An 18,857-nucleotide genomic window follows, 5' to 3' on the forward strand; every position below is an offset into this window, starting at 1 on the left:
CGGGCGGGCGGGCCGGCGGGCGGCTGCGGCGGGGCCCGGTGGGCGGCCAAGATGGCGGCGGGCGGCGCGGAGGGCGGCGCGGGCCCCAGCGCCGCCATGGGCGACTGCGCCGAGATCAAGTCGCAGTTCCGCACTCGCGAGGGCTTCTACAAGCTGCTGCCCGGCGACGCGGCGCGCAGGTCGGGGCCGGCCTCCGCCCAGACCCCGGCGCCGCCGCAGCCCCCTCAGCCCCCGCCCGGACCTGCCGCCGCCGCCTCGGGGCCTGGCGCCGCGGGGCCCGCGTCGTCCCCGCCGCCCGCCGGGCCGGGCCCCGGGCCCGCGCTGCCCGCCGTCCGCCTCAGCCTGGTGCGCCTCGGGGAGCCCGATGGCGCTGGGGAGCCGCCCTCCACGCCCTCGGGACTGGGCGCGGGTGGGGACCGCGTCTGCTTCAACCTGGGCCGCGAGCTTTACTTCTACCCCGGCTGCTGCCGCCGCGGGAGCCAGCGGGTGAGTGAGTGATCCGCGCCGCGGGGGTGCCGAGCGCATGCATCGGGGTCCCCGGAGTGGCGGAGGCAGCGGAGGGTGGGCATCCCGGGGGAGCCTGGTTCCTGGAGCTGATGGAGCCCGAGAGGTTGCAGGGGAATCTTCGCGTGCGTGCGTGCGTGCGTGTGTGTGTGTGTGTGCGTGTGTGTGGGTGCACGGTGTGTGTGCGTGCGTGTCTGTGTGTGTGTGTGTGTGTGCGTGTGCGCGGTGTGTGTGCGTGAGTGTGTGTGTGTGCGTGAGTGTGTGTGCGTGTGTGTGCGTGCATGTGTGTGTGTGTGTGTGTGTGTCTGTGTGTTGGGGTCGGGGGTGCTTCTTGGAGGTGGTGAGGGTGTGTTCTGGACCTGATGGAGCTTCTGAGTGGAGATGGGGCGGGGGTTCACGGCTTCCGCGGGCACAGGCATTGTGCGGGCGGTGGGGAATCCTCAGAGGATAGGGGAGACGGAAGAAGGAAGAAATACTGCGTTCTTGGCGTGTTGCAGTGAGTCTTGAGACTTATCCAACCCACGAGTGCCAGGCGTTTATTTGTAAGTGATGAGGTTGAGAGCCCTACAGGTAAAAGGCAGGGGGTGGACCGGAGGTGTAGTTTAGGGGTCTTCGAACAAAGCAACAGGTGAATGAGATCCTAAAGAATGCGGAGTCGGAAGGGAGTGAGGCTTTGGAGGAGATGAAGGGAGTCCTGAGTTGATGGAGTTCCTGGCAGGGGGCATCCTCAGGTGTGGCAGGCATCTCTAAAGCAATTAGTCCCAGAAGTGTGAGAGGGAGAGAGATGGGGATCCTGAGAGTCCAGGGGTGACTGTGTACCTAAAATATGAGGGACTGTGATGATTGATGGGTGTCTGAACTATGACAGTGGTCCTGGAGTTTAGGGAGCCAAATAGAAAGAAATGGAGCTTCGGAGATGGCTCTGTGGATGAAATGTGTGCTTTGAAGGCATGAGGACCTGAGTCTGGATCGGGTACCCCGTGTTAGGCTGTATGTCTGCAGTCATGAGGACCTGAGTCTGGACCCGGTACCCCATGTTAGGCTGTATGTCTGCATTCATGAGGACCTGAGTCTGGATCCAGTACCCCATGTTAGGCTGTATGTCTGCATTCATGAGGACCTGAGTCTGGATCCGGTACCCCGTGTTAGGCTGTATGTCTGCATTCATGAGGACCTGAGTCTGGATCCAGTACCCCATGTTAGGCTGTATGTCTGCATTCATGAGGACCTGAGTCTGGACCCGGTACCCCGTGTTAGGCTGTATGTCTGCATTCATGAGGACCTGAGTCTGGATCCGGTACCCCATGTTAGGCTGTATGTCTGCAGTCATGAGGACCTGAGTCTGGACCCGGTGCCCCATGTTAGGCTGTATGTCTGCAGCCCCAATTCAGGGGGCAGAGGCCGAAGGGTCCTTGGGGCTCTCTGGCAGCCGGTCTGACTGAGTTGTTGAACTCCAGGTTCAGGGAGAGACCCTGTGTCAAATGTTAGAAAGTCACAGAGAAAGACCCTAAATGTTGACCTCTGAACTCTCACCCCCATTCTTAATGCACACGCATGCACACAGGCATATCCTACATGTACAAAAGAAAAAGAGAGAAATCTAGGAGGTTGGGATTTTTTGAGTCCTTGGGTCTTGGGGGTCTCGGACTATTGTGCTAAGTCCTGCTGGAGTTGTACTGTGATGGTTGCTGGGAAGACTGGAGGAGAATCTGCTCCAGGCCTTTGGGGACTCTGAACCCTGTGGCTGTCCCTAAATTACACCTTGAAAGGCTCTGTGGTCTTTATTGGATGGTGTGCATGTGAGCATGTGTGCGCTGCCCTTCTGGGTTTGAATCCCCTTCCGGCCTGTGGGTACCTGCCCCTCCCCACCCACCTACCCACTTCCCCCGAGGTTAACCCTGCTTCCTCTTGGTGGTTTCCCCCGACCTCAGCTTCCTCTTCCTTCCTCTCCCTGCTCTGACCCGTTAACTTGTCTTCTCCCACGGTTCAAGTCCATTGACCTCAACAAGCCCATCGACAAGCGGATCTACAAGGGGACCCAGCCCACCTGCCATGACTTCAACCAGTTCACAGCTGCCACGGAGACCATCTCCTTGCTGGTAGGCTTCTCTGCTGGCCAGGTGCAGTACCTGGACCTCATCAAGAAGGACACCAGCAAGCTGTTCAACGAAGAGGTGATTGAGGACGTGGACTGCCCGCTTCTTGTTTTTCTCCCCACCCCCACACTGAGCTGCCTGGACACAGAATAGACTTGAGTGGGGCAGGAGGAGGGAGAGGGAGCGAGTGACAGACAGCTGCTGCTGATGGCGCCATTGTGCTTACAGTGTCTTGGTCCTCTACGGTGCCAGCCTGTGTTGAAAGAAGCTTTACTTCTTAAGTTCATGGATGGATAAGGAAGTATGGTGCCCATCTCACAGATTAGCAGACTGAGGCTCATAGGCAGTTGGGACTTTCTTGATATTCTTGCTAACTTCAAAGTCTGGGCTCTTCAGGCTCTGGATTCTAGTCCCTGCTGTATCCTTGACTTACTGTGTGGTCTGGGGAAGGTGGTTTGTTCTCTGAGCCATAGTGTTGGTCTGCAAAGTGGGATTTGTGTCCCTCCTCACAGGATTATATAACTCATTCACAGGGACTGCTCGGTCGGACTGCCTGGCCTTAAGAGGGAATGCCAGGAGATGACCTTAGCAAGCAAGCAGGCAGGGAGCCCCCCCCCACTGTCTGTGGTCCAGGGGAGGTGGTCCACACATGTTCTCCAGATGAGCAGATGGCCAGAGGGAGCGAGGAGGTGCACAGTGAGTGCCTTAAAATCCCAGACCAGGGACTCCTCCTGTGCAGGCCTCTGTCCACAAACAGCTCAGTGAGCAGATGGAAGTGCCCTAGCCACCTCTCAGGCTGGAGACAAGCTGCACAGGTCCATTGGGTGTGCTGCGTGTGGCCCTGGCCAGCCAGGAAGGCAGGGAGGACGTATAAGTAGAGAGAATGGGCTGGGCCTGGTAGCACAGGTCTGTTATTGCAGCTCTTTGGGAGGCTGAGGCAGGAGGATCGAAAGTTCAAGGTTGGCCTGGGCTCCATAGTAGAAGGAACAGCTTAGCTTAGCTAAACTCCCCCAGACAGGACAGCCACTGGGCTGTGTGGCCAGAGTAGCCGCTGAGGGAGAAAAGACAGAAGATGCACTCTGAGAAGGAACGGGAGGTGTGCCTTGGTTGGCCTGGAAAGCTGTAGGAAGGACCTTGCCCTCCTCATCACCAGGAGCCACAAGAGGAACCCTGCGTGCCCTTTTGTGCCTCAGCCACAGGGCCGAGATGCTTCGAGGGCTGGGGCTTCCTCAGCCCTGGGTGGGACGCAGCCAGGTCCCAGGAGAGAAGTTGGGTCATCACAGTGGCTGCCTCGAGCTGTGGGGCTTCAGGCAGGGCAGCGCTCGGGGCGAACTGGAATTTACTAATCTCTGGCCACCGAGGAAGAGGCGGTTACGAGTGGGTGAAGCCAGCGGGGGCATTGTGGGTGGTGGCCGTGGGGCCAGGGTGCTGGGTTGTGGGCACACTTTGCTCAGGGAGCCTACAGCTCCTGTTGGAAGACGAGACTTCGGTGTGGGAAAGAGAGATGCCTGGAGGGATCTGACACGGGCAGCCGAGGCGGGGGGTGAGGTGCCTTCAGATTGTGCAGGGCATTGCTTGGCCATGTCCTTCGGATGCTGTGCCAGCCGCTGGGACTGGTGATGGGGACCCTTTCTCAGGACTCGGAGGTTGAAGTTCTTATCTTTAGGCTGACAGTGGAGACAGCCATAATGAAGTGGCTAGAGGCTAGCCCTCTGACAGCAGGCCTGTGCCTTGGTCAGAAGTGGGACATGGAGGCACCGTGGACTCCTCCCAGGCAGCCCTTCTTTCCTCTGTCCCAGTCAGTGGGGGAGCTGGGGCCCAACAGAAGTGGTCACCCCCTCCCAACCCCACCCTGTCATTCTTCCCTTCGCAGCGGCTGATTGACAAGACCAAGGTGACATACCTGAAGTGGCTGCCTGAGTCAGAGAGTCTGTTCCTCGCCTCTCACGCCAGCGGCCACCTGTACCTCTACAATGTCAGCCACCCCTGCGCCTCCACCCCACCGCAGTATAGCCTGCTGAAACAGGGGGAGGGCTTCGCCGTCTACGCAGCCAAGAGCAAGGCGCCCCGCAATCCACTGGCCAAGTGGGCGGTGGGGGAGGGGCCCCTCAACGAGTTTGCGTTCTCACCCGATGGCCGACACCTAGCCTGCGTCAGCCAGGATGGCTGTCTGCGTGTCTTCCACTTTGACAGCATGCTTCTGCGTGGGCTCATGAAGAGCTACTTTGGGGGTCTGCTCTGTGTGTGCTGGAGCCCCGATGGCCGCTATGTGGTGACGGGAGGGGAAGACGACCTGGTCACCGTGTGGTCCTTCACGGAGGGTCGTGTGGTGGCTCGAGGCCATGGCCACAAGTCCTGGGTCAACGCCGTGGCCTTCGATCCCTACACCACCCGGGCAGAGGAGGCGGCATCATCCAGTGGTGACGGAGATCCCAGTGGTGAGGAGGAGGAGCCTGAAGCCACCAGCTCAGACACGGGACCCCCACTGTCCCCACTGCCCAAGGCTGGCTCCATCACCTACCGCTTTGGCTCAGCTGGCCAGGACACACAGTTCTGCCTGTGGGACCTCACGGAGGACGTCCTCTCTCCTCACCCCTCTCTGGCCCGTACCCGCACCCTTCCAGGCACACCGGGGGCCACCCCACCAGCCTCGGGGAGCTCTCGGGCCGGAGAGACAGGCAGCACAGGCCCCCTGCCCCGCTCCCTGTCACGCTCCAACAGCCTCCCGCACCCGGCTGGTGGCGGTAAGGCTGGCGGGCCCAGTGCAGCAGTGGAGCCTGGCACGCCGTTCAGCATCGGCCGCTTCGCCACGCTGACCCTGCAGGAGCGCCGGGACCGGGGGGCTGAAAAGGAACACAAGCGCTACCACAGCCTGGGAAACATCAGCCGCGGGGGCAGTGGGGGCAGTAGCAGCAACAGTGACAAGCTGAGTGGCCCTGCTCCCCGCAGCCGCTTGGACCCAGCCAAGGTGCTGGGCACGGCACTGTGCCCTCGAATCCACGAGGTCCCGCTGCTGGAGCCACTCGTGTGCAAGAAGATCGCTCAGGAGCGCCTGACCGTGCTGCTGTTCCTGGAGGACTGTATCATCACCGCCTGCCAAGAGGGCCTCATCTGCACCTGGGCTCGGCCAGGCAAGGCGGTGAGTCCACCTGCCCTGGGGCAGGACCCCCAGGGCTCGGGCATCAGGATGGTTCCTGCCTGTCTGAGGGACACCCTCCCGGCACCAGTCAGCAGAGGTCAGGTGTAGGAGAGAGAATGGCGGGGCCCACAGCCAACCATCCAGGGCCTCTGATGGCCCAGTGACCCACCCTTAGCACTTAACACTCGAGGCAGAACCTATTTTTACGGGAAATCTGCATTTTAAATGGTGAAACTTTAGTTTGGGGCTGACACTCTAGGAATGAGATTGAGCTGAGGGCCTGGCTTCCAGCCTGTCTCTTAGACACTCCATTTCTGAGCCAGCTGCTCAAGGCTTGAATGGGAATCGTCAGGGCCCAGGCCTGCGCTTCTGCGTGGCGTGTGTGTCCTGGTCACTGCATCTTGCATATGGGCCGTGCGGTGGCTGTGGTCTTAGTGAGATGAAAGCCTGGTCTGTCTAGGTTCTGAGCATGTGAGCTCAGCTTCTGGGACCCCACACTGCCTTCAGGCCCTCAGATCCTCGCTGTGGAAGGTTAGAGTCCAGAAGCCTTAGCATTCAGAGCAGCCTCAGAGCGAAGGCAGGATGGTAGGGCTTGGGAAGTCTGAATTCTAAAAGAAACTCCTCTGTCTCCCTAGTTTACAGACGAGGAGACCGAGGCCCAGGCAGGGGAAGCAAGTTGGCCCCGGTCACCCAGCAAGTCAGTGGTAGAGGTAGGAGCAACCCCCAAGCTGGCAGTGGCCTTCTCTTTTCTCCACTGTCCCTGCCTTGTCCGCCCTGGGTCACCTGGGGCAGGGAAGACGCTGAGCTGTTGGTTCCTAGCCAGGACGGCAGCTTTGGACTGGGGGGCCAGGGGACCCAGCTGGGGCAGAAGCAGCTGTGAAGCCTTTGGGTGGCCCCCCGCCCCCCCTCCAAGCACTAGCAAAAGCCCAGGTGTTGTCTAATCCAACCTCCCTCTCACCCTCCCCAGGGCATCTCCTCCCAACCAGGCAACTCCCCCAGTGGCACTGTGGTGTGAAGCCGTGGATGTCCTGTGTCCCCAGCCTCCTAGCCATAACCCTCCCTGCTGACCTCAAGGATCACTGTATTAACAAGACTAATCATGATGGAAGGACTTCTCCAAGCCCCCACCCTGCACAAATACTGGGGACCCCTACACTGGCCCAGCCAAGGGGATGTAGCGGCCTGTGTGGCCGCAGGCTTGGCCTCCACCCACTGCCAAGTACAATGACCTGTCCTCCGAAATGTCAGTGTTAACACAGTTCCCTGTCCCGGCATGTGACTGCTCACTCCTGGGAGAGACTCCACCCACAACCGCCCAGCTCCACAGTGCCCCTGGGTTAGAGGGTGGCAGGGGGGTGTCCCCCCTCCCAGCCCACACCCCATCCCTTGCTATGGTTTGTGCTTTTGAAGAGTGTTAAATTATGGAAGCCCCCAGGGCCCTCCTTGTCCCCCTGGACCTCTTATTTATACTAAAGTCCTTGTTTGCACTGCGTCTCTGTTCCCTGGGGCGTGTGTGTGTGTGTGTGTGTGTGTGTGTGTGTCCGTGTGTGTCCGTCCGTCCGTCCTGCGGGCTGTGCTCTGACCAAAAGAAGGCCAATCCACAGTCTCCCCTGCCCCCAGCCCTGAGCAGAGCCTCTGGAAGAAGAGCCCCTGACCCCCAGAGTCAAGAGGCTGATGTGGCCCCTTCGCTAGGTCCTTGGGAGGCTTTGAAACTTGTGTCAAAGCACCAGGACTATCCAGGCCTGCTCTTGCGGGAGGAGGGAGGAAGCTGGGAATTGAGCTGCCCGCCTCTTCTGGACATGCCTTTGCAGCCTGGTGCCCCTGGCCCATCTGTGACTGGCCCATGAAGTGCCAGCTCGAGGCCGTGATTTCCTCCCCAGAGAACTGGCCACCCTAGAAAGACTAACATGTCCCCTGGCTGGCTGTCCAGGTGACTCCGCCCCCAACCCCCAAAATGTTTCTGTCTCTAATCCTAGCCCAGGCAGGAATGTGGCTGCCCCGGCCTGTGGCCAAGGAGCTATTTTTGGGGTCTCTCTCACTTGGGGAGGGCCTGGCTCCACCACTTGCCTCCTCCAGGCTTGGGCCAGCAGGTCACCCCTAGCCCTGGTGGCTGGATACGTTCCCTCCTGATCTCCCTTCCACCTCCTGCCAAAAAAGGGGGGGCGTGTAATACAGCAGGCACAGGGACTAAATTTAACTGTCCCAAAGTCGGAATCCATTGCTGAGTCACGAAGAAGCTGCCCCTGGCCTCTGCCCCCTCCCCTGTGGGCTCAGGCCTCGGCCCCTTTCCCCCCCTCCCGGCTCTGAGCCTAGACCGGCCCTTCTGGGCACTGACACCCCACACCTGTAACTCCCTGTGCTCCTCCCTTTTGTGAGCGGGGAGGGGCTTTTCAGGGCATCTCTGGAGTACTACTCTGTCCCTTGACGTTGGGCATTGAGTTTTGAGGGGCCCTGAGAGAAGGGAGTTGGGGTGTTGGCTCAGGAGGGGTTAAGGCTGGGAGGCGGGAGGGGGGCTGGGCCAAGGGGTGGGGAAAGAGGAGGAGGCCTCAGCCGTAGAACTGGCCAGAGGGACCCAAGGGATAGTCGGAGACAGACAGACATGCGGCCCGGGCTCTGGGGCCTGGACAGGGGCAGCCAGGCCCCGTGACAGGAGGACCCCGAGCTCCGGCCCGGGGAGGGGCCATGGTGCTGCCTGCCCACCATGTCAGCCGAGGTGCGGCTGAGGCAGCTCCAGCAGCTGGTGCTGGACCCCAGCTTCCTGGGGCTGGAGCCCCTGCTCGACCTTCTCCTGGGCGTCCACCAGGAGCTGGGCGCCTCCCACCTAGCCCAGGACAAGTATGTGGCCGACTTCTTGCAGTGGGGTGAGTATGGGCAGGAGGCCTGGGTGGGGGCACGGCAGAGGTGGGTCTGCAGGGCAGGAACTGGCTGCGGGGGGCCGGAGAGGAGGGGGCTTCCTGCAGGGACCCTTGACCCCACGCTCCCCTGGCGGGGCAGACTGGGGTCCGTGGAGGCCAGCCATGACTCAGCCAGTGCGGGCTGGGGTGGGCACAGCCTGCTGCCTTCTCTCTAGACCCACGCAGGGGCCTGGCGGCTCTCTCTTCCAGGACCCTCACCCTCCAAAATGAGCTTTACAGCCCTCCCTGGTTTCCCAGAGTGTGGGGAGGGACAGCGTGGGGCAGCTGCCAGGGTGTGGCCTGTAGGCAGGTGTTTGGCGTCTGCCTCCCCAGCTGCCCTGACAGGTGTCCAGGAACTATGAGGGCACAGTGACTCACAGAGGCCCTGGGGGAGAGCCAGCCCGGCAGACAGGCGCCACCCAGCACCCCTCTGTCCCCCCAAATTAGGGAGAACAACTTCAGCTTCTGAGTGCCCATCCTTAGCGTCTTGGTCCCTCCTAGACCCTGTGGCCCCGATTGGGGATCTTACTTGGCGTCCACCTGCCTCCGTGGTCCTAGCGCAAGGCCTCTAGTTCCCCTGTTGACTTAAATGCCCTTCTCCAAAGGGCTTCTCTGGCCTGGTGCATGGGCCTGGAGCTTATCTGCTCCTGCCCACATCCAGCCCAAAGCTCAGGCTTAACCCAGCTTCCTTACAAATAACACTGTTGTGTTGCCCCGTGCCTGTCATGAAGGGTTCTGCTCTTGGTCCTTGACCTGTATGCCCATGTCTGTGACCTCAGCTCATTCTCCCCTCCTCCCCCATTTTACAGATGGAAAGGTAAAGGCCATGGGCTAGGCCACTAAGTTTGTGGAGGACTTTTCTCCTCTGTGGCCCTCAGTGACTCCTTCAACCTCCCTTTTGCAGAGGATGGGGCTGGGCTGGCAGGGTAAACTGAGAGCTGGAGTGGGGGTGGGGGTCTGGCCCTCTAGGAGCAGTCCTTTTGTGGCCTGAGCAGCATCCCGTGGGCCCCTCCCCTGCCAGGCCTGGGCGGGGGAGGGGGCCTGGGTTCCCGCTGCCTTAAAAGGGCTCAATGCCTTGGCTCTCTCCTCCCAACCCCCCCAGCTTGGCCTTGGCTGTGTCTTCTCCAGCGGCCCACTTTCCCCGAACCCTCTCTTCCCCGTCACCCACCACCTCCCTCTTGCCCACGCTCAGTCCTCCTGTCCTCACTGCCAGTCCTGACTTTCCCCAGGGGAGGCCTGGCCTTCCTCTGCCCCCTGCCCCTGCCCCCGAGTCCTCAGCCCCTGGCCTAGCTGCCCTCTCCCCCTGCCGAAGCACCCTGGCTAGCGCAGACCCCCCCCCCCCTGCAGCGCTGGCGCTAAGGAGACCAGGGATGCTTCCTTCCCGCAGTGTCCAGGACCTGGGGGCTGTGACCCCCCCTACTGCAGGCTCCACACGCCGGGTTTCCCAAGTGCAGCCCTCCGCTGGCTGCCAGACGCCGCTGCCTGTTGAGGCCGCGGCCCAGGACGTTAGATGAGGTCTCGGCTGACTGAGCACCCTCATCTTCACGTGGAGTGGGGCTGGAGGGCTTAGGTTCCCGCTTCCCTAGCCACACTGCAGCCCTGTGGAGACAGTCAGTTCTGGGTCCCCCAAGCATGGCAGAGGCTTTGGAAGCAGAATCCTAAAATCATCCTGAGGGGCAGGGAAAGCGTGTAGAGACCTCTGACCCTCCCTCCCTCCACCCCACCCAGTGGAGCCCATTGCAGCAAGGCTTAAGGAGGTCCGACTGCAGAGGGATGACTTTGAGATTCTGAAGGTGATCGGGCGCGGGGCATTCAGTGAGGTGAGTCCTGAGAGTGGAACTTGAGGTGGGTGGGGCAGAGCAGCGGGGGGCAGAGCCTTAAAAATTGATGAATGAGCTTGAACCTAAGGCCGAGGCGGGGCTTGAGGGCAGTCAGCGGTGTTGTGTGCGTGGGGGCGTGGCTAAGGCTGGGTGGAGATAGGGTGGAGCCCTGTCTGGGGAGCCTGCCTGCTTCCCTGCTTCATCTTCTGTCACCCGGTCCGCCTCTAGGTAGCGGTGGTGAGGATGAAACAGACGGGCCAGGTGTATGCCATGAAGATCATGAATAAGTGGGACATGCTGAAGAGAGGCGAGGTGAGGGCCAGGGCTGCGGGAGGCGCCCTCGTCTCTCCAGCTCACTTTCTGCAGCGTCTCCCCTACCTCACAGGTGTCGTGCTTCCGGGAAGAAAGGGACGTGTTGGTGAAGGGGGACCGGCGCTGGATCACGCAGCTGCACTTCGCCTTCCAGGATGAGAACTACCTGGTGAGCTCCGGGCAGGGTGACCAGGCAGGAGGGACAGATGCACCACCTTAAGTCAAGGAAGCTGGAGTAGGGCCGGGTAGGACTGTCTCAGGTAGAGGAGGGATCTTCCTTGAGAACAGAGGTGATGTCTGGTTCGGCCTTCGGATCTCTGGGGTGCTCTCTCACACTGGAGGGCTCTATGCTTGGGGACGGGGTGTCTCTGGGAGTCTTGGGGGCTACCGACCCCCTGTGACATGCCCGCTCTCAGTACCTGGTCATGGAATACTACGTGGGCGGGGACCTGCTAACGCTGCTGAGCAAGTTTGGGGAGCGGATCCCTGCCGAGATGGCGCGCTTCTACCTGGCCGAGATTGTCATGGCCATAGACTCGGTGCACCGGCTGGGCTACGTGCACAGGTGGGCGCGGCAGGGCCCTTGGAGGGTTAGCAGAGTTTGTGTGGGAAGGAAGGGTACCTGAGGTCCGATCCCATTGGGGGCAGGAATGTGGTCTAGAACTATAGAATCCCTGCTGGGGTGGAACTGGACCGAGCCTGGGGACCCAGGAAGGACGTCCTTCAAGCATCCTTCCCTCTTCTCTCTCTGCACAGGGACATCAAACCAGATAACATTCTGCTGGACCGGTGTGGGCACATCCGTCTGGCTGACTTTGGCTCCTGCCTCAAACTACAGCCTGACGGAACGGTATGGTGGGAAGGGCCTGGCGAAACTCTCCCCACCAGTCGGGGACCAGAGGATGCAGAGGGCACTGGGATGAAGAGCAGAGCTTGGGTAGGGGCGGGGCCGGATGTAGAGCAAAAGAGGAGCTGGGCTGGGGACGCCCCTTGCTCCCGATTGGACAGTGGCGAAGGGTCTAAGTATTCAGGTCTGGTTGGCACAGGTGAGGTCGCTGGTGGCTGTGGGCACCCCGGACTACCTGTCTCCTGAGATCCTGCAGGCTGTGGGCGGAGGGCCTGGGGCAGGCAGCTATGGACCCGAGTGTGACTGGTGGGCGCTGGGCGTGTTCGCCTACGAAATGTTCTACGGGCAGACACCGTTCTACGCCGACTCCACAGCGGAGACTTATGCCAAGATTGTGCATTACACGGTGAGCGGGGCGCCACGCAGGGCGCCTGGCGTGGTGGCGCATGCTCCCAGGCTGACGCTTTTTTCTTTTTTGAAGATAATTGTATATGTGTGAATGAGCGTTCATTCTGCACGTACGTCTGTGCACTATGTGAAATGCCCATGAATGAATGCACTATGTGGTCCCCTGGAACTGGAGCCACACAGACTTGTGGGCTGCCATGTGGGTGCTGGGAAACAGGACCTTGATTTCTCTGCAAGAGCAGCCAGTGCTCTTGACCACTGAGCCAGCTCTCAGCCCAGGACTTCCTCTTGGTTTTCTCTGCTTTCCGAACAGGAACACTTGTCTCTGCCTCTGGCAGACACGGGTGTCCCCGAGGAAGTTCAAGATCTCATTCGGAGGTTGCTTTGCCCTGCTGAGATAAGGCTAGGCCGAGGTGGGGCAGGTGACTTCCAGAAGCACCCTTTCTTCTGTGGCCTTGATTGGGAGGGTCTCAGAGACAGCGTGCCCCCCTTTACACCAGACTTCGAGGGTGCCACGGACACCTGCAATTTTGATGTGGTGGAGGACCGGCTCACTGCCATGGTGAGCGGGGGCGGGGTACGTACCTGTGTCTCCTGAGTGGTTGAGGGAACCCCCCTAACCCCCGCCAGAAAACTGGGGTGATTGGCTAGATGTGATGGTGCACACCTTCAGGCCAGAGACGGTGCATCTCCAGTGGAGGGTCAAAGCCAGCCAGGCAGGGCTGTAGGGTGAGACCCTCCCTTGAAAACTGAAAAAATGGGTGATGACCTTCTTGGGTCCCAAATTTTTATTCTAGAGCACTGCTATGTGTCCACTCAGGCTTGAGGACACACAAGTGACCAGTTCTCAAGACAGAGAGGGCTCACTGTTGGCAAGGCTAAAATGGAGTGCAGACCTGGGCTCTGGAAGGTGCTAGAGGGCTTCTTGGAGGGGACTGAGCTGAGACCCAGAAGGATGCTGGGAGAGGCAGGAGATCCTTTCTCAGGAGAGTGCTCTCTTAGCATTTAACCGGCTCCAGGTCCTGCCTTGGCCCACTGGCAGTGGAGGAAAGTGTGGTGTGGGCAGAGCCCCGACCAGAAGCCACAAGAGAGAAGAGAAAGGGATGGGGGGACCCCCTAGTTCCTGGGTTGGTTTAGGGGGGACAGTGATGATCGGAGGGGTGAGGGCGTCCCTGACAACTGCTGGCCACAGCCCTGCACCTCGTCCACAGGAGACCCTGTCGGACATACAGGAAGACATGCCGCTTGGGGTCCACCTGCCTTTCGTGGGTTACTCTTACTCTTGCATGGCCCTCAGGTAAGCGTGACTGCCCACTGGCTACTGTGTGTACGCAGGCTCACTTCAGTCCGTCAGTTCGAAGGATCAGTCTTGGGACCAAGGACTCTGAGGAACTTAGTTAGGTTTTCTGTTGCTGTGATGAAACACCATGATCAAGAGCAGATTGGGGAGGAAAGGGTTCATTTAGCTTACACTTCCACATCATAGTCCATCCTTGAAGGAAGTCAGGACAGGAACTCAAAGCAGGGCAGGAACCTGGAGGCAGGAGCTGGTGCAGATGTAGGGGTCATGGAAGAGTGCTACTTGCTTGCTTGTTCCTCGTGGCTTTTTCAGCCTGCTTTTTATAGAACCCAGGACCACCAGCCCAGGCATGGCTCCACCAACAATGGGCTGGGCCCTCTCCTATCAATGACTAATTAAGATAATGCCCTATAGGCTTGCCTGAAGCCTGATGTTTTTAGGTAGGTGGGTTTTTTCTTGTTTCTTTTTTTGTTTTGTTTTGTTTTGTTTTTATTTTGTTTTGTTTTGTTTTGTTTTTTCCCTCGGTTTTTCCGAGGCAGGGTTTCTCTGTGTAGTTTTGGTGCCTGTCCTGGATCTCGCTCTGTAGACCAGGCTGGCCTCGAACTCAGAGATTCTCCTGCCTCTGCCTCCTGAGTGCTGGTATTAAAGGTGTGCGCCGCTGCTCAGCTTGGAGGCATTTTCTTTATTGGGGCTCCCTCCTCTTTGATGACTCGCGGCTTGTATCAAGTTGACACAAGACTAGCCTGCACAGGAACACATATGTATTTTATTGGTTTTATTTTGCTTTTTTGAGACCGAGTCTCTCTGTTACATAGCTCTGGCTTTCCTGGCCATGTGTACTTCAACATTTTCAGTCCAGTTGTATAACCCAAGAATCTTTTTTTTCTTCTTTTTTTTCTCAAGACAGTGTTTCTCTGTGTAGTTTTGGTGCTTGTCCTGGCTCTGCCTCCCGAATGCTGGGATTAAAGGCATGCGCCGCCACCACCCGCCATAACCCAAAGATCTTATACTTAGCCTTCCAGAATCTCCCAGCTATTGACTTTTATGTTTTTAGGACATGTCATAGGACCCAGACTTTCAGAAAACAAGCCTGGAATTTGACATTTTAAGAACACAAACTCATTGAAGCATATAACAATAAAACAACTTTTGAGTTTTTAAAAGTTCTTTGTCTTGTTTTCTGAGGCAGGATCTTGTTCATCCAGCCTAAGCTGGCCTTAGAGTGTTGTGATTATGGGCATGTACCACCGTGCCTAGTCAGTAAAGCCTTTTGAAAGCATCTGTTATGCTGGATGTGGTGGCACAAACCTATAATCTCAGCACCTAGCAGGTAGATGCAGGAGGATCAGAAGTTCAAGACCATCCTGGGCTATATAGACCAACCTGGGCTACAAGGGACTCTGTCTCAAGAGACAAAGATAGACAAATATCCACTGTTGCTAGGCAGGGTGGCTTACCGTCTAACCCCACCGTCAAAGAGGCCAACCTGATGAACCAGAGTGAAAACTTGTCTCAAAACACCAAAAATAAAAAAAATTCATTATTGGTCAGGCATGTGGTGGCACACACACCTGCAGTCCCAGTGCTGGAGGAGTGGAGGCAGGAGGATGACAAGTTCAAGGTCAGCCTGGGGTACATAGTAAGCCCTTAGTCTCAGAAAAGAAAAAGAGAAACCAATTATTCAAGAAAGACAGTGCTTCAGGGCTGGGACATGCTCCAGTGCAGGAGAGCATCCCAGCACCAGGCTGCAGCTGCAGCTGGGCTGGCAGAGTGCTTGGCTGGCATGCACAGGGGCTGGGCTTCGGCCTCAGCACTGCGGAGAGTATGCATGGTGCCTTCACCTGTCATCCCAGCACCGGGGAGGTAAGGACAGGAGGATCCAAAGTTCATGGTCGTTAGCTAGAGCAAGTTCCAGGCCAGCCTGAGCTACATGGTGAGTTTCAGGACAGCCAGGGCTATGCAGAGAAACCCGTCTTAACAACAAAGAGAACTTGCCTAGCATGTATGAGGTCCTGGGCTTAATCCCCGTTGCCACAAAATGTCCAGTGACTGAATGGCCCTCTTCTCAGGAGTAAACGGGGAACACCTCCTGTACAGGGAAGCTTGCTCACCATCAGCCCTGCCCCAGACCTGCACAGTCCTGATCTGCAAGCAGCATCCTATGCTGCTTAGAGCAGGTTGGGATACAGCCCACCCTCTGTGGGGCCATACCGCTGGGCACGACGGCCAAGAGTCTGAGGCCCTGTCAGCAGGGGCTTTGCTAGGCAGAGGGGCCCTTTGGACCGGCCCTAGCAGTCTGCTCTCTTCACTGTGCCCCGCTCCTCCTTCAGCCATGGGGCCTTAGGAGCCTGGCCTGGTGCCCGCAGGCCGGGAAGCCCCGATCCCCGTCTGGTAGCCCCTTCCTCCTCTCAGAGACAGTGAGGCCCTGGACCCCGCCCCCATGGAACTGGAGGCCCTGCAGTTGCCTGAGGCAGACTTGCAAGTGCTCAACTTGGAGCCCCCAGTGCCCCCACCGGATCAAGTGGTGAGTAGTCAGGAGAGCCTGGTGAAGACCGAGCAGAGAGAGGGGCAGAGCTTGCTGGGTGGGGGCACCTGCCGTGCCAAGCTGGCCGTTCGCTGCCAGGCTGCTGCTTCAGTAAGACCCAGCAGCCCCTGTCGTCCTAGCTACTCAGGAGGAACAGGCAGAAGGATCGCAAAGTCAGGTCTTGCTTGGGCTATACGATGAGACCCTGTCTTCCAGGAAAGAACGAGAGCTAGGGAATATACAGCTCAGAGGCAGATGCTCTCCTGGCGTGGGGCTGGGAGCGAGGGAGGGAGGGAGGGAGGGAAGGAGGGAGGGAAGGAGGGACTGCTGACCACCTGGAGGAGGCTGAGTTGGGGGTCCTCGTGGTTAGTCGGAAGAACAAGGTTGGAGCCCACCAGGTGGGATACTGGTTTCTTAAAAGCTGCAGGTGGGTGGGTGGCATGGGCGGGGCGGTTGTAGACAGCAGGCCACACACGAACTGGGGAGGTCTGTGGGTAAAGCCAGGTTTGTCTGAAGCACATGAACTGGGAGGGACATACTGATGCCAGCCCTTCAGTTCCTGTGTTGACTCCCAGAAGCTCCTAGGATACCAGGGACTGGAGGTGGGGGGAGGGTGTGCGGGGCTGAGCCCAGTGCTGGTCCCCAACTCAATCCCCACCTACAGGCCGAAGTGCCCGACCCAGCGGCTGGTGACCCAGCGGCCGTCCCCGCTGTCGCCGCTGCGGCAGCAGAGGCGGAGACCGTGGTGACGCTGCGGGAGCTCCAGGAAGCCCTGGAGGAGGAGGTTCTCACCCGGCAAAGCCTGAGCCGCGAGCTGGAGGCTATCCGCACTGCCAACCAGAACTTCTCCAGGTCGGGGTCGAGGTGCGGGGTCCCAGCAACCTTCGCAGCCCCTCACCCTATGGACTGGCTTACCTTCCTATCTTCGTGCAGCCAACTGCAGGAAGCCGAGGTCCGGAACCGAGACCTGGAGGCTCACGTTCGGCAGCTGCAGGAGCGGATGGAGATGCTGCAGGCCCCGGGAGCCGCAGGCGAGTCCCTCACCCACCCTGGGCCAGGAGGGCGCTGGGTGAAGATGGGGGCGTGCTGGGTGTGTGGACACTTGGAGCAGGGGAGGGGCCCAGGCTGGGGCACGCCGAGCCACCGCCCTCCTCCGCCCTCCACGCTCCATACACCTCTCTTCTCCTTCCAGCTGTCATGGGGGTCCCCAGTCCCTGGGCCACGGATCCACCTTCCCATGTAAGACCCCTATCTTCCCCACCCCCGCTCAAATCTGCTACCCACAGCCCATTTCCCGCCCACATTTAGGGCTCGCTCTCCTTGGGGGCTCTAGGAGGAAGACGCCCTTCACTCAGCCTGCATCTCCCAGTTCTCCCTCGTTTCAGGCCCTTTGCCAAATCCTCCCCAAAGGAACGTCCTAGGTTCCCATTCTGGCCTTGACTCCCTGTACTGCCTCTTGCCCTGCTGCTGAGGGCGTCCAGGCCGGGCCGGGCTGGGCTCCGATCGGGTCACCTGTCCCTTCTCTCTCCAGCTAGATGGCCCCCCGGCCGTGGCTCTGGGCCAATGCCCGCTGGTGGGGCCAGGCCCCGTGCACCGCCGTCACCTGCTGCTCCCTGCCAGGGTATGTCCCAAGTCCGCCCACCTCGGGCCTCCGGCTCGCTCCGCCCACTGAGTGTCACCACCGCTTTGCTGTGCCTCTGTGGAGCTCGGCCCACCGCAGGGAGGGAGGGTGATCGCGCAGCCAATCAACACAGACCGCTACGCAGTAGCCAATGATGAGTTCTGATGGGAACTCAGGTTTGCGAGCTGGCAAACTAGCTTCGGGCTGTGGGAATCAGGGATACGCTCCGAGGATTCTTGGCCCGTCTATGGGTGCAGGCCGGGCGGCTCCCTGGAGCCAGTGGGCCCCTGTGGCCTGTTGCTAATGCCGCCCTCTTGCCTGCAGGTCCCTAGGCCTGGCCTATCCGAGGCGCGTTGCCTCCTCCTGTTCGCCGCTGCTCTGGCTGCTGCCGCCACACTGGGCTGCACTGGGCTGGTGGCCTACACCCCGGTCTGGTGTTTCCCGGGAGCCACCTTCGCCCCCTGAACCCTAGGACTCCAAGCCATCTTTCGCCTAGGCCCCCTTAGAAAGCCGTGTGACCTGGGAACGGCACAGAGACCGTCCCCCCTTCTCGCCCCCCCCCCATCCCTCACTTCTGCGAGCCTGGTTCCCACCCGGCTCCACGCCTGTGATCCGGGCCCGCCCCCCGGCGGCCGGGGAGGGAGGAGCAGGACCCGTTTGCAGGAACCCGGTTTCTGCAGGGCTGGCGGCTTGAACGCTGCCGCTGCCGCCGGGGCATTCGCCGACCACCCTTTACTCAGCCCCGACGTGGATGGGCGAACTGCTCAGCCCATCCGATTTCACTTTTCACGCTTCCAGATATCGGTCACAAACCATAAGTCCTTGTGCATGAGCCCCTGATCTCTGGGGACGTCCCATTCTCACAGCAAACGACCAGCAGGACCTCTACCAGCTCTCATGAAAGCCTTTGACTTCCGACAGCTCCGCTCCTGGGGGTTGCTGCGACCCCTCCCTCACATACAGCCACGGCTGCAACCCCCCCAGCCCCCCCCCCCAGCCCCAAGGCAGTTTGGGTATTTATTGACCTTGTCCTCTGACTCACTGACAGACTCCGGGACCCACGTTTTGGATGCACTGAGACTCGACATTCCTCGGTATTTATTGTCTGTCCCCACCGACAACCCACCCCCGACCCTTGCGAATAAAATACTTTCTGGTCTGCTCTAAGCGAATGTTTCTGTTGTGGGGAGGAAGCCCCCGGTGGGCCAATGAGAGCCCAGTAGAGACAACCAATGGCCGGCCCGGAGCTAGTGGGACGCAAAGGGAGCGGACCGGCCTGAAGGGCGGAGTTTAGGCATCCAGCCAGTAGGAGAGGAGCAACAAGCCACCCGAGACACCGCCCCCCCGCCCAGCTGTGACCCAGCTGTGCTACTCAAGCTTGAAAAAGTAGGG

At 59.6% G+C, this 18,857-nt stretch overlaps 2 protein-coding genes across 10 annotated transcripts; both read left to right on the forward strand.

The window, feature by feature from the left end:
• Dmwd (DM1 locus, WD repeat containing) lies at positions 1-7,226 on the forward strand. 2 transcript variants are annotated; one of them, XM_006993773.3, is made up of 5 exons: positions 1-486; positions 2,496-2,678; positions 4,474-5,739; positions 6,375-6,449; positions 6,707-7,226. In XM_006993773.3, the coding sequence occupies exons 1-5, from the start codon at positions 52-54 to the stop codon at positions 6,752-6,754; spliced, it is 2,007 nt and encodes a 668-aa protein (XP_006993835.2). In that variant the 5' UTR covers positions 1-51; the 3' UTR covers positions 6,755-7,226. The 2 variants fall into 2 exon arrangements, with proteins under 2 accessions (XP_006993835.2, XP_076428527.1); XM_076572412.1 differs by lacking the exon at positions 6,375-6,449.
• Positions 7,227-8,289: 1,063 nt separating this feature from the next.
• On the forward strand, positions 8,290-18,632 carry Dmpk (DM1 protein kinase). 8 transcript variants are annotated; one of them, XM_076572442.1, is made up of 16 exons: positions 8,290-8,600; positions 10,362-10,453; positions 10,682-10,765; positions 10,839-10,934; positions 11,182-11,330; positions 11,522-11,615; positions 11,812-12,018; positions 12,334-12,597; positions 13,232-13,317; positions 15,733-15,844; positions 16,509-16,533; positions 16,576-16,696; positions 16,778-16,875; positions 17,037-17,083; positions 17,380-17,465; positions 17,790-18,632. In XM_076572442.1, exons 1-16 carry the CDS (start codon positions 8,441-8,443, stop codon positions 17,935-17,937), a joined length of 1,869 nt encoding a protein of 622 aa, XP_076428557.1. In that variant the 5' UTR covers positions 8,290-8,440; the 3' UTR covers positions 17,938-18,632. The 8 variants fall into 8 exon arrangements, with proteins under 8 accessions (XP_076428557.1, XP_006993800.1, XP_015842716.1 ...); XM_006993738.4 differs by having other exon boundaries at positions 16,509-16,696; positions 17,376-17,465; XM_015987230.3 differs by having other exon boundaries at positions 16,509-16,696.
• Positions 18,633-18,857: the final 225 nt, after the last annotated feature.

This window comes from Peromyscus maniculatus, chromosome 1, assembly GCF_049852395.1.
Source record: "Peromyscus maniculatus bairdii isolate BWxNUB_F1_BW_parent chromosome 1, HU_Pman_BW_mat_3.1, whole genome shotgun sequence".
Classification (NCBI taxonomy): Eukaryota; Metazoa; Chordata; class Mammalia; order Rodentia; family Cricetidae; genus Peromyscus; species Peromyscus maniculatus.

What these genes read in the sequence shown, in the direction of transcription:
- Dmwd (XM_006993773.3), top strand. Translation starts at nt 52, where the DNA reads ATGGCGGCGGGCGGCGCGGAGGGCGGCGCGGGCCCCAGCGCCGCCATG. An exon ending in GCAAGCTGTTCAACGAAGAG is followed by an intron (nt 2,679 to 4,473) that starts GTGATTGAGGAC and finishes TTCCCTTCGCAG; the next exon opens with CGGCTGATTGACAAGACCAA. An exon ending in GGGCTCGGCCAGGCAAGGCG is followed by an intron (nt 5,740 to 6,374) that starts GTGAGTCCACCT and finishes CTGTCTCCCTAG; the next exon opens with TTTACAGACGAGGAGACCGA.
- Dmpk (XM_015987230.3), top strand. Translation starts at nt 8,441, where the DNA reads ATGTCAGCCGAGGTGCGGCTGAGGCAGCTCCAGCAGCTGGTGCTGGAC. An exon ending in TACTCTTGCATGGCCCTCAG is followed by an intron (nt 13,318 to 15,732) that starts GTAAGCGTGACT and finishes TCCTCCTCTCAG; the next exon opens with AGACAGTGAGGCCCTGGACC. An exon ending in ACCTGCTGCTCCCTGCCAGG is followed by an intron (nt 17,466 to 17,789) that starts GTATGTCCCAAG and finishes TCTTGCCTGCAG; the next exon opens with GTCCCTAGGCCTGGCCTATC.